This window comes from Eucalyptus grandis, chromosome 4 (assembly GCF_016545825.1).
Source record: "Eucalyptus grandis isolate ANBG69807.140 chromosome 4, ASM1654582v1, whole genome shotgun sequence".
In the NCBI taxonomy this organism is placed as follows: domain Eukaryota; kingdom Viridiplantae; phylum Streptophyta; class Magnoliopsida; order Myrtales; family Myrtaceae; genus Eucalyptus; species Eucalyptus grandis.
Window position 1 is genome coordinate 9,222,050 of NC_052615.1, and position 14,210 is coordinate 9,236,259.

At 39.3% G+C, this 14,210-nt stretch overlaps 1 protein-coding gene and 1 pseudogene across 1 annotated transcript; one reads left to right on the forward strand and one right to left on the reverse strand.

The window, feature by feature from the left end:
• Positions 1–365: 365 nt before the first annotated feature.
• Positions 366–2,554, reverse strand: LOC104442607 (probable cinnamyl alcohol dehydrogenase 1). Its single transcript, XM_039311195.1, is given in 7 exon segments — positions 366–827; positions 929–1,082; positions 1,177–1,462; positions 1,681–1,911; positions 2,186–2,211; positions 2,214–2,304; positions 2,422–2,554. Coding segments are annotated over 7 exon segments (1,077 nt in total). The 5' UTR covers positions 2,514–2,554; the 3' UTR covers positions 366–630.
• A 3,041-nt stretch (positions 2,555–5,595) lies between these two features.
• LOC104440883 lies at positions 5,596–8,014 on the forward strand (annotated as a pseudogene).
• Positions 8,015–14,210: the final 6,196 nt, after the last annotated feature.

A 14,210-nucleotide genomic window follows, 5' to 3' on the forward strand; every position in this document is an offset into this window, starting at 1 on the left:
GAGTCTTCCATCTAATGCCACGTTGGTCGACCGACGAGGAATTATTCTTGTCATTGAAATCAATTTGATCGACAATTGCTCCAACGCTCTCTTAATTCTGCCATCCGATGTCCCTTGCTTTTGTGACGGACATAATTGGAACGAGGATCTTCGATTTGTGTGAGTACTCAGGTTTTGCTTTCAGGTTGAATTGCGTAAATTTCCGGTGTTCTTTATCGCTCATAGAGCATTTTTCTGTTAATTTCTTCTTCTCGAGTTGGATTTAAATTACAAAATCTTTTAGCTTTCCATCTTATTTCACAGCACACACAGGTAGCAGTCCCCAAATTCAAAGAGAGAGAGAGAGAGGGAGGGATCACTTCAAATGGACAAAGAACATACTTTCCACTTATTGCCGCACTAATTGTATTCCGTAAAGAGAGTCGTTGGCACTTATATAAAGATAGAGTTCTTATAGAACAAAGAGAAATGCTTATGGGACTGTCCTTAATTTACTATGAGATCAACAGCTTATATTGGTAAAAAAAGATAAATAACAAATAATTAGAAATTATTGTAGGGTCCATTTCTTCAAGATTTTGTGGTCACGACATGTCGTTATTCTTCCTGAAGTTCCTTCATTAGTGGAATTCACTCTAAGGAGTTCTCGATGTCTATCACAAAGCGGTACTTCACGCCATTCTTTTGAAGCCTCTCAAGAGCTTCGTTCGAGTACTGAATAGGAATCACTTCAATCTCGGGATGTATCTCATGTTCGGCGCAAAACTCGAGCATCTCCTGCGTTCGCTTGGTACCACCGACTGTGCTTCCAGAAATACTCCTCATATCTGAACAAGATACATGTGATTTAATAACGCCAAGAAAGTCATGGGGTCCTAATCTACCAGAAGAGGAAGTGAAATGTAGGATCTGTGGAGAGAATATTTACCCATGAGAAGACTCAGGGGACTAAGTTTCAGTTCCTCGCCTGGGAAGCCCACCAAAGCCAAAACTCCTCCTGCCTTGAGCAATGACATGTACAGATCCAAAGGGTGATCTCCTGATGCAGTGTCTACTATGAAGTCTAGCGATTTCGACAGAGCCTGTAAAAGAAACCGCAGAATCAGATCTACTTTTGACACCCGCCATTCGAGAAGCCTCAAGATTTCAAGTGGGTTCTGTTCATTAGACTCTTACGCTCATTTGTTCTTTGTCAGATGAGAGCACGAAGTTGTCTGCTTTCAGCAGGTTCAAGGCATCGTCTTTCTTGGAAGCGCTTGTGCTGAAAACAGTGACGTTCAATCCGAAAGCCTTGCCAAACTTCACGGTCAAGTGGCCGAGCCCGCTGAGCCCGATCACTCCTAATGATTTTCCAGGCTGATTCATGTTGTGCCGGATCATCGGAGTGTAGACCGTGATCCCGGCACACAACAAGGGTGCTGCTTGAGCTAATGGATATTTGTCAGGTATCTTGTAGCAATACCTACAGATTCCACATTTTGCAATGAAATATTCAATGGATTAGGCATTGGTAGTGAAGATATGAAGACAGAAGATTGAGCATACTAGCAAATTGGTAAATCGGCAACACCAGCTGTGGAATTGTCGTCGAATGAGATTGGAGTTATCTTATGTATATATTAAGTGATGCGTCCAACGATAATCGGGCGGATCTTTGAAGCGAGGTTCATAATCACGCACCTCTCATGAACGACTATGAACTGCGAGTATCCTCCCTTGCAAGTGCTGCCATCTGCATAAGTGCCGCCGATCGTAGGAACTCCACCTTTCAAACAATGCATTTCTAGTCCGCCATCACAGTTCTCGCAATCTCTGCACGTGTCGACATAAGTTCCGACACCCACATGGTCTCCGATCTTAAACTTGCCGACGTCTCTACCCACTTCTGTTATGATCCCCACGATCTCATGCCTGAATATATCTCATATAAGCATCACACCCCAAACAAAGATTTTAATTGCACACACGTCGAAAAGAAATTCTCCACAAGCAGCACTCATCGCCGTCGAAGTACTAAGTTAGTGACGTGGTTGTAGTTACAAGCACCGGGTCGACGGTGATGAACGGCGCAGATGGAGAATTTTTTCTTGGCCGGCAGCGTCTCTGAGAATAATCATGAGGAAAGACAAAAACGTTTGAAGAAATAGACCATGCTACAATTACATTAGTAACAAAGGTAGCATACCCTGGGACCACGGGATATTTGGAGTGCCTTAACTTTGTTGCGAGTGTAGTGTACATCCATCCGCATAGCAAACGCCGCAATGAGTAATTTTCACCGAGACATCCTCGCTCCCGACCGCTCTGTCACGAGAACAATGCAATAAACATTACTCATCGGAAATGACAAGATATCTTATGGATCGAGTCACGCGCTCACACGACGAGATCGGCGACTCAATACGCGATTGGCTAGTTCACCTGCGACTGAACTCGTAAGGAGAGAGAAATCCCGACTCGTCTCTCGCCGCCCATCCATGGCAGTTCTTGCCCGTCGCTACAACTGAACTCATTTTATCTGTTCTTTTCCCTTTGAAGAGTTGATAACAGAGACGGTTGACAATCTGCTGCGTCCCGTGCGATATATATATATATCCCGGGTTCTTGCGCTGTTCTCATAGACGGCGTTGCCTACTTCATGTGTATTACTTTTGCAACTTTAATTCTTTTTTCTCCCAATTGGGATCAAAACGTATAGGGTGACGCTCATTTAGCGTCATGGCTTACTGCTAAGATAATTATATCGCCGCCACAAGAATGATCAGACAAAGAAAAGGTCGTTGCAGAGAGACATCCACCAAGTAGACCCACAAGAAAAGTCCACGCAACCGCCGTTGTACAAGCTAGGTTGACTAATCCGGAAGCCTAATCGTCAAAATACTAAATGTGATGGACGGAATGCAATTGGATGCCTAGATATTTTAGCTCGTATATTCAAGTCCCAAATGCTTTTCAATATCATTCTAAAGCGAGTAGATTGGCGATTTCGACAATAGCACCATTTTTTACATTTTCTTATTTTCTTCTCCCTTATTTTCTTATTTTCTTTTTACTCGTGTTGGCCATTGCTGGGCCTTGATGATGGCTAGTAGAGGTTGCTGGCCTCAGGTGAGGGATCTCAGGCCTCGGTTGGCAAGGGTAGCCATTGGATGAGGGCGACCCTCGCTAGGGCTTCGCTAGATCGGGTAAAGGTTGCCCTCGCTAGCCCAAGTGAGGGCGACTCTTGCTAGGGGACAGTGAGGGTGGCCCTTGACTTAGGCCGGTGACCTCTAGAGACCATCGACTAGGCCCAAGGACAGTGGGCAAAGGGGAAAAGGGGAAAAAAAAAGAAAAGAAGAGAAGAGAAAAGAAAAAAGAAGAAGAAGAAAGTAAAGGAAAAGAGAAGAAAAGAAAATATTAATAAAAAATTGAAAAAAAAATTAAGTCATCATAAAAAATTGTATGCGTAGTGTTGATTGTACTACATAGCATAATTAGTATACACGTTATCAATTTCCTGCTAAATTAGTTAGATGGACTAAAATGACAAAATTTAAAAAAAAAATTATGACTCAATTGATGAAATTGAAATAATTCAGATATGAAATGACAAAATTATACTAAGTTTATAACTTTTTTGATATTTTTTTTCATTTAAAATGCGACTTCTCTTTCAAGAGGAAATTCTCGTCCAGTCACAAATTCATGGATCGGGTGAGATCATAACCGTTGAAAATATAAAAAAATAATTAAAATTTATATGTAGGGTTCTCGTACCCCTCGTATAATCAAAGATATTATCGATGTGATTCAATCCTGCTCAAGTTTGAGACAAAAGGTTCCCAAGCATCATTACTAATTCAACTATGGTGGCTGCAATCGTTGACTTTTATTTCCATGCCTGAAAGGAGAATTGTCAGACGAGTTTGAAAATCGGAAGCTAGACAAGGCAAGACCCCGGCAAACTCAGCGAGAAGATTCGCTTGTGTCTGGCATTTAACATGGTCAAAAGCTAAAGAAGATGATGGTACCGTGGATCATGCGTCCATGATGGCCCCATGAGGCATTCGCCATTGTCCCAAGTTCAGGTGTCCCCCTCTCAACAGCTCCTTATCCGTAGACCTTGCCCCCATAGCACTCTTTTCTTCCATTGATGCATCATAAAGTCTTAGAATTAGGGTTTTGGGATTCCATATGCTTGGGACTACATTTCATAATGCATATTTTCCTTTTCTTTTCTAGTAACCATAAATTACATGGAAGCGAAGATTTGACAATCTGAAAACTCATCAGGTACCTTAAATCCTATAGATCGGTTAATTTCAGGATCTGGCTAGCGTATTTTGCTCTCACATAGAGAAAGCTTACACATAATTGATGAGATTTGGACAAATGAAGAAACCTCCGTGAGTCTATGCAATATAGTCTGTGCGGCGTCCGCTTTCGCGTCATTGCCAACTTCACCTGTCTACCAGTATTGACTTTTTTGGTTTTTCCCCCAAGCAAAGGAGGAAAGGAATAAATAATTGGATAATACAAAGTCTGTAACATAGACCACACATTTTCTAGACTTCCTTTGTGTCTTGAAATTAAATATTTCTCTGATCAGCTGTCATTCTCGCGAATTTTGGGCGAGAAAGGCTACAGATACTAAATAGAACTTTATCAAGAGTTATCATACCAAATCACATGCTAAGTTATTGGAATCGAGGACTGGACCAGTTCCCTTGGAAACCACTTACTCTGGACTGATCAGTTTCAATAAATTGGAACCCGTGAGTATTAATCTGGTTCTTGATTTTTTTTTTTTGGTAACTCAAGGAACCCCGCACGGTTGGCAGCCGAGGATAAACCACTGGAGGCGACACATGTTAGCCACCACACACGTGCCACCAGGTAAGTCGCCAAAGGGCTCAAAGCTAGCATTCCTGCAACTTGTGTTGCAGGAACTTCGAACACTAGACCTCCTCGATGGAAGTCTAGTGCCTACCCAGCTGAGCCATCGCGGCGGGTGGTGGTTCTCGATTTTTTTTTTTTTTGGTGACCCAGGAAACCCTGAAAGCTGACAGCTGGCGGGAAGAACCTGGGGCTGACGCAAGTTGGCCACCACACTCATGCCAGCGGTTAAGTCACCCTGCGACGCACTGGGAATTTGAACCTCTCCCCTTCACAAGGGGGAGAGGGCCCAAAGCCAGAAACGCCACTCAGGTGGGTGGTATGGTTCTCGATTTCTTTGTACACCACTAACTATAGTATTAGTTAAAAGAGATAAACGTCTTTTTTTTTTGTTTTTGTTTAAATAGACCGGCCAAAGATTTAAAAAAAAAATTGTTTTTTTAGTATATGTAGCATTTGTCGCCCAAATTCGCGACAATGACTGCTGATCAGAGAAATCTTTAATTTCAAGACACAAAGGAAGTCTAGAAAGTGTGGGGTCTATGTTATAGACTTTGTATTATCCAATTATTTATTCCTTTCCTCCTTTGCTTGGGGGAAAAACCAAAAAAGTCAATACTGGTAGACAGGTGAAGTTGGCAATGACGCGAAGGAGGACGCCACACGGACAATCTATTGCGTGGACTCACGGAGGTTTCTTCATTGCCACCCATCAGGAATCCTCGAAAACCTGCGCTATTTACTCGTTTGAGCTCTCGCACATCACCATTCAGAGAAAAGAGAGTGAGAAATGACTTCAGACAAAGTGATGACGATGAGCAACAACTGCCATGGATGGGCTGCAAGGGACGACACAGGACTGCTGTCTCCTTATGAATTCGAGCGCAGGTAGACTTGCACTTTCGCGATATGTTTTTATTGAAGTTGTTGCTTGAAACTCGTCCGTCAAGAAGCAACGAGCCTATGTTTCGTGTGCTGTGAATGGTTATGCCCGCAATATCGTCAGTAGAACCAGTCTCACAAGATGCATGTTGCTTGAGACTACTACAATCATTTTAGCTATGGAAAGTCTTAACATGTATTCACGACTTTTCGCTTTCTAACCAAACATGTTTTCATAGTTTCTATGGGTGGGAACATGAAATTTGTGATTATTTTTGATAAGTTTCGAAAGGTTTTGAGGCATCATTGTGATAAATCCCAAGATTATAGTCCTTTTTTAGGCATCGATCAATATTTCTCCCTACATTTATATATGAATTCACGCATGAATATGTTAATTGATAATAGCCGAAGATGATGCCCTCACCATCTCCAAATGTCTAAACTAAGAAAATTATTCTTGTACAGATCGGTTGGAGGCAATGACGTTTCGGTGAAAATCACTCATTGCGGCATTTGCTATGCTGATGTAGCCTGCACTCGCAACAAGAGAAATAATACTGTGTATCCTGTGGTTCCGGGGTACGTTAATTCTTCTCAATTTCATTTACTAATGCGCAGTTCATTAAATTCTTCAAAAACGTTAGCCATGGAAACAACACTTTGAATTGCACTAATATCCTCTAAATTAAGCTTGTATATATATGAATAGGCACGAGATCGTGGGGATTGTAAAAGAAGTGGGTGATGAGGTTAGTAAGTTCAAGGTCGGAGACCATGTGGGGGTTAGACCCTTCGTTGACTCATGCAGAGAGTGTGCGTACTGTGATGTTGGCCATGAAGAGCACTGTTCCAAAGCAACTCTAACAATCAATGGCACTTGCAAGGACGGTACCATCAGCAAGGGAGGATATTCGAGTTTCATAGTTGTCCATGACGGGTAACCTTTCTATTTGTACTTGTTGACCTGTTGGTTAGAATTTCACGATGGTGTAACTATGGGAAAGATAATGTCAGATTTGCGGGCAGTGTGCATAAGCAGAAACTAGGATGATTATTACGTAGGACTTGTTTTATCGACCGGGACATTGCTTGATTGCATCGTCAACGTACGGAATAATTAGACTTTAATATCTTTATCATAGAATATTCTCCACCTGCGATTTGTCCCTGAAAGCTTTTGTAGTGTCTTCTTTGGCTTTAAGCAAACATCACTCTGCGAAGTGGTCTGTGATGACATTTCAGAGGGATTTATGGGGGCAATGTGCTAGCTTTTAAGGGTTTTCCATCATCTAACTTATCCATATTTTCGCCACTGAAATACATTTCCATCTAATTCATGTGATTTTATGATGGACTTAAATATTAAATGCCTGATCTACAGGTATTGCTACAAGATACCTGACAAGTATCCTCTACCTCTAGCAGCACCTTTGCTATGTGCGGGATAACAGTATACAATCCGATGATCCACCACAAGATGAATCAGCCTGGGAAATCACTAGGAGTGGTCGGACTAGGTGGGCTCGGTCATATGGCTGTGAAGTTCGGTAAAGCTTTTGGACTAAATGTCACTGTTTTCAGCACAAGCATTTACAAGAAAGATGATGCCTTGAATATGCTAAAAGCAGACAAGTTCGTACTTTCGTCTGACAAAGAGCAAATGGCTGTAAGAATTCCACATCGAAACGTCATTTGAAGTCTTGGGAATTCTCATGTTTGGTGCCTTAAAAAGTAGATTCGGATCTTTTCTTCGCAGGCACTGGCTCATTCTCTGGACTTCATAGTTGACGCAGCCTCAGGAAATCACCCAGTTGATCTATACGTGTCGTTACTTAAACCAGAAGGAGTCTTGGCTTTGGTGGGTCTTCCAAGTGAGAAAATAGAACTCAGCCCGCTCAGCCTTATCATGGGTAAGTATTCCTCACCTGGTGTAAATTACAAACCATAACTTGCATTGTATCATAATTCATAAATTGCATATCTGATTCAGGTGCAAGAAGCATCTCTGTGTGCAGTGGGTGGCACGAAACGGACACAGGAGATGATCGAGTTCTGTGCTAAACATGAGATATATCCGGAGATCGAAGTGATTCCTATCCAATATGCGAACGAAGCTCTCGATAGACTCGAGAAGAGTGATGTGAAGTACCGCTTTGTGATAGACATTGAGAACTCCTTGGAGTGAACTCATAGTATTTCTGTTTTCAGTGACAAAACAACGTGTGTGGCAATAATAGCAGGGACGACTACTCTTTCCTGCAAATGTTTTCATCTTGTTTTCAATAAAAAGGCCTAAACGATTATGATTTCTACTTTAAATGAACTTATAGTACATTGATATAGTTAGGCAAAACATGGTCTCAAAGATGAAAATTTTATTTATAGCATCATCTGTATTCGGCGAGATAATATGCAAGTTCGTCGTCAGCAGCATCGATAGAATTAGAGGATCAGTAGGGCTAAGGGGCAACTAGCCTCCTCCCCGAATAATAAATTTTTCTTTTACAATATTTAAGTAGACCAAAGACATAGTCAAATATTTGCCACATTCCCCTAGTGTATATCAAATCTTTGAAGTTTATTTTTAGTGAAAGTTGTCTGGTCCCTCTATAGTTTCTACAATTTACTCAAGATTGATGTAATATTTAAGTAGAATTACTACATTAGAGCGCAACAAACATGACCCCATATATTATAGAGAAGTGTAAATATTACAACTAGCTAATCTACATATTTGAATGACTAATCACTTGACATCTGGATAAATATAGGGTGTGTTTTTCTTCATCCCTTACTTGAGAAAGTTCTTGTAACAAGTCCTTTGATTAGGGTTTTACAGATATGGATATCTCTCACATTTACATGTAAGGGCCTTGTAAATTTCCACCTACCAGCCCCTAATTGGTGAGTTTATTCCCAAACATGTGACCCCTAGCTAACCCAACCAAACAAATAAAAAAACCTTCACGTGTGCGGATGTTATGGTGATGAATGACCAATAATCTAAGTTTTGGGTTAGTGTAAAACATAGTGTAAATTTGAGGTAGCTAGCAAGTATCACCTAGAGGGGGTGAATAAGTGATTCTATAAGATCTTGAAAAAATAATGCGGAATAGAACTAGTCAAGATCAAAGTCCACACAAGGATCAAATTCTAGAAATCTAGAATATGTTATGTGGTAGATCGGACATTAGAAGCACCAAGTAAGTGTGCACTTAATTTGCTTGGAAAGCTAGGGTCACATGTATTGGGAAAGTTAGAAACAGCCTTAAGACGGATTGGATTCTACTAACAATTTGCTTGGAAAGTTAGAAATAGCTGGCACTAATCCTTTACACAATATATACCACTATCTGGACTCAGTTGCTGCTCTTACACTTGTACACTTAATCCTTTGCACTATTGCCAAATAGTATGAATATCAAAATAGTACAACAGAGAGCTTATAGCTAAGAACAACAGGAGGCGGACTTCTTAACCTTGTGTATTTTTTTCTCACTCATGGTTCTTCATGGTCTTCTCTTTTATACTCTTCCTTAATCTATCTGATGAAGATGAATTAGAGAAGCAAATAACCATTGGAGAGTTTCCGTTGAGTTGCTGTCAAGGGAAAGTACTACCCATACAATTTCTTTCCTCGAACCTCTGTAGGCTAACCAAAAATGGCAACTGCTACTGTCTTCTCACTATAGTCTCTAACTGACTTGTTAGACGACCTAGCTACTTTGCTACCTGCTTTACTTGGATTCTACTACTGTGCAAATCCAAGTCTTTTGATAGCTACTTAGCTGACCTAATGAACATCTTCAGATGTATTTGGTTGCTACATTACCATTGACCTGATCTTTACAGTCTTAGATATAAACATCATCAACAATTGATCTTTTTGGTTGAATGGTGCTGTTTGTCATAATAAGACATTTGCGAACTTCTTTCTAATGAATCACACCATGAATGTTGCATAGTCTTTTGGTCTAAACATATGCATACATTATAGTTAATTATATACTAAGGATAGTTTGGATATCATCAAAATCACTTGAAGATGTTTTCTCCAACAAAAATAACCAAATGATGTCTAAAGCAGGAAAATGAAAAGTATTTGTCATGACGCTAAATCAGAGAAATAATCCTACTATGACTAAATTTATAAAAAGGTGATTTTTTTGTTGTTGCTCATGATGCCTATTTAGCTGAAAATTTCATTGAGGCAAAAAATGTTTGTTGCCATAGACTTGACAAAAGCAATGAATTTTTATAATCTTTGGTGAGTTGATTGAAACAAAAAATGAGTTTCATCTCTTTTGACTAATTATATAGTTAGGGGCATGCAAAAGAACCGAGAGCCGCTCGAATCGCCCAAAACTAGATCAAATCGGCCCAGAATAAGTGATTCCCAACGGAGCTAGTCTAGTTCTCGATTTCAATAAATTGGAATCGATGGGTAGTAGTCCGATTTCCAGTTCTAAGTGTGGAACTGCCTACCCATACACCATGATCGGACTGGTAACATAAATTTAATTTTCTAAAAATTAAAATCCTAAATCCATAATCTCACTTGTTAGTCGTCTTGTCTCATATGGTGTCTTTTGCCTCAACTCTCTCAAGTAACTCCCTTAGTCTCTTCATTTCTCGACTCTTAACTCCCATCAACTCATGACCTCGACTCTAAACTCCCATCAACTCATGGCCGTGCCTTTGGCCTTCCCTTGCAAACACAACTCTTGGATTTGCCTCCCTCTCTTGCTCTCAGTCCCCTCCATTTGTTGTAATTTAGAAGTCTTAGTTGCTGCCATTTGCCCCTTTTTAGTTTCTTCAGTCTACTCATTGTTTGAAGTACTGAGAAAAAAGTGAAGTATTCTTTGCAAGCGTTTGAGAGGAAACTCTTTAGGCTACATGGACTATAGAATCTTGTCATGACCTGTGTTTGAATTGACTACTCATGAGTTCATGACTTCTTGGTAAACAAGCCACTGATCACATGAAACTTGATGGGAATGGTTCTAGGGTGGGAACTGCCTACCTTGGAATCAATCATCCCTAACTATAGTGAGTTAATACAAAGATGGAAGAGACAGAAAATAGAAGATGAAGAAAAGTTTTACGTGGTTTAGTCGACCAAGAAAAAAGTTCCTTGGAAGTTACATCCACAATAGAAAAACTTCATATTTTTAAACTTTTTTTTTGGAGATTCATCTTCCTTAAATATAGAAGAGTACAACTTAGTTACCAAATATAACATGTGAATTTTATGGTAAATACAATTATTATACATTTGACTTTGATCTTCAATCTTATCATTACTTGGCAAGTTTATTCCGCCAACACACTCCCTCTAAATAGGGGCGAAGATGTCTTTCGAGGTCAACTTGGCCAACATTTTGTGAAAATGCTCCTTTAGAAAGGGGCGTGGTCACATCAGCAAGTTCTTATTTGCTTCGAACATAAAGAGTTTCAATAGTTTTGACTAGAACTTTCTCTCGAATAAAATGACAAATAACTTCTATGTGTTTTGTTCTATTAATGAAAGACTGGATTTGATGCAATGAAAATTGCTACTTGGTTATTAGAAAATGGCTTCATAGGAACACAATGTCCTTCAAGATCCAAGTCACTCAATAGCTAGCAAAGCTAGACCAATTCACATGTAGCAGATACCATATCTCTGTATTCTACTTTAGTGCTCAAATAAGCAACCAAACTCTGCCTTTTGCTTTTTCATGTAACAACATTACTTACTACAAGAGTACAAAATTGATGGTGGACCTCCTATTAATAGGACTGCCAACCCAATTAGCATCTGCATATTCTACAACCTTTGCGTGACCATTCTTAATAACAGCGCTATGTCCTTGACACGACTTCAAATACCTCAATATACAGTTGACAAGCTGCCCATGACCTTCTGTAGGAGCATGCATAAATTGGCTCACAAAGCTAATGGCATATGAGTGTCTAGTTGAATGATAATTAGAGACCAAGTATACTTTGAAATTGGCCAAAATCTTGGAGATGAGTAGTATTTCTTATGACTTTGTTCCCAAAACCTAAAAAAAAACTCTACAGGTTTGGCTCCTAATTTTTTTTCTTCAATAGATCCAATGCATATTTTCTCCAAGAAACAAGCCTTTATTGGAATTGGCAACTTCAATTCCAAGGAAGTATTGCAACCGATCCAAATCCTTGATGTCGAATTTCTCATGCAAATATTTTTTAAGAGTTTCAATATCTTGTAAATTATCACCAATAATGACAATGTTATCAACATAGATTAAAACTACGACAATTCCTTTAAAAAATTTTTATTAACAAATAGAAAATGGTTGGACTTACCCATTTAAAAACCAAACGTCACAAGGGCTGTACTCAACTTTCCCTACCATGCTCGAGGTGACTGCTTGAGACCATAGATTGCCTTCTCGAGTTTGCAAACAAATCCCTACAAAACTCTGGAGAGATGTGATAATAATAAACGTAAGTCTGTATAGGCCGTAGACGATTGATACATGACAAAATCCTGAAGACGAATTAAGAGTTGAGATGCTCCGGTTGATCGACTCACAAGAGCTATTTCCTAGATAAAGCCATGAATTAAAGCAACCATGCCTAAATTAATAGTGTCTTTCCATCTCTCTAGTTCTCATCAATCACCAAATCATCAGAAACAATTAGTAAGTGGGCAAATTCCATATCAAATCCGCTATTGTCATAATTGTTAGTATTGTCATCACTATTCTCTCCCTGAATTTGATGCTTGGAAGGAAAAGATACACGTAAGTGTCATCAAACAGAACATCTCGAGAAATAAGCATTTTTTTTTTTTTTTGTATGGAGGGACAAAACATTTAGAACCCTTTTTAACACTAGAATATCCCAATAAAATGCATTTATATGCATGAGGATCTAATTGACTCCTCGAAGAAGTGTGAACGTAGCGCACACTATTGAACATACAAAAATGAGAGATTAATTGACTAGCCAATGAGCTCTTCCATAGGAGAATTGTCGACAAAATTTTGAGACATAATTAGTTGTCGATAGTGAAAATATTTTTATCGGCTAATTTTTTTAAGCGATGTAAACAATCATTTTTTGGAAAATATATTATAAATCATTCATTTATTTTTCAAATAATTTTTTGCCCAGTCCGCAAAACAAATGGAACCTAATCTTTTTTTTTTTTTTTTTTTTCCGGTTTGTGTTTTGCTCAATAGAAACACTCGACATATGTGTATTTTGCGTTTGGTTGCAATGGTGTTCTTGTCTGACTCATTTGTCATTTACAGTAACCAAGGATAACATGCTTTTGTCCTATTCATTGTAATTCATTCCTGTTTTCGTCATCAAGAACGTGATTAATTACTTGTATTTCTTTCTACTAATGAGTTATTCTTAAGTATGGTTCTCATGTTCGTACCGAACTTTATTTGTTATTTGATAGGAGCGAAGCAAGAGCAACAAGGGCAATTGTTGAAAAGGGATCGTGACTCAAAGTGTTATATTTCTATGGTATGTCCATGATGGGATGTGACTAAGATGCACCAGTTCATCTTGATGGGACATAATGGAGAGACATATTTTGAAAGGGTGTAAGGGGAGTTATATAAATAACTTTTAGAGATAACCATTGACAAGTTGGCAAAAAAAAAAAAAAAATGTTCAGAATGAAAATATTCTCTCTTCTTCTCTCTCCATCAAAGAACAAAAATGCATTCCAATTACTGCTTTGAAAAGACAATCGGCATTAACACCGTGGAACTTGAATATTTTCCTCGTGATTGCTTTTGGACCATCGTGAAATCGTACCGTCCATAGTTTGCTTGTGATTCAACGTTCGTTTCTAGGTAATTTGTTCATTGTGCATCGAAGAGGTTAGTCATTTCTTCTGCCAACTCTTCTTCCAATATTGGTATCAAAGCCTGTATTATGATGTTTGCCTTGTTTTCCTGTCGAATTTTTTCATTTGCTATTTGATATGGGGATCAAAAGAGGATGAACTTCACATCGTTTGGATGTTCATTGCTTAGAAATTGCAACATGAATCGTCGAAAAATGAACCAAAGTGAATAATAGGTTTGGAGGATGGATGATCGTTTGACAATTAATTTTTGGTAAAAAATAAAATTTAATTACATGGGGCAAAAGATCTCATTAAGACGAGCAAAACAACAGGTTGAACGCTGCCAAAAGACACTGAACGCATCCACACACAGCCAAAAGCCATGGCTTGTACGTGCCATGCGCTCCACACACTAGGAATGCCCAATGTGTGATCGCCATGCGTGTGTTGGCGAACCCACAAGTGCTAACGTTATCAATGACATCAGCCAACGGTCGATAACCGACACAATGACATCAACTATCGGTCAATTGGCGGTCGACAACTCGACCTGACCCTACTGCCAACCTGATTTGCCTAAAGACTCAACTCGATCTGACGACTCGACTTG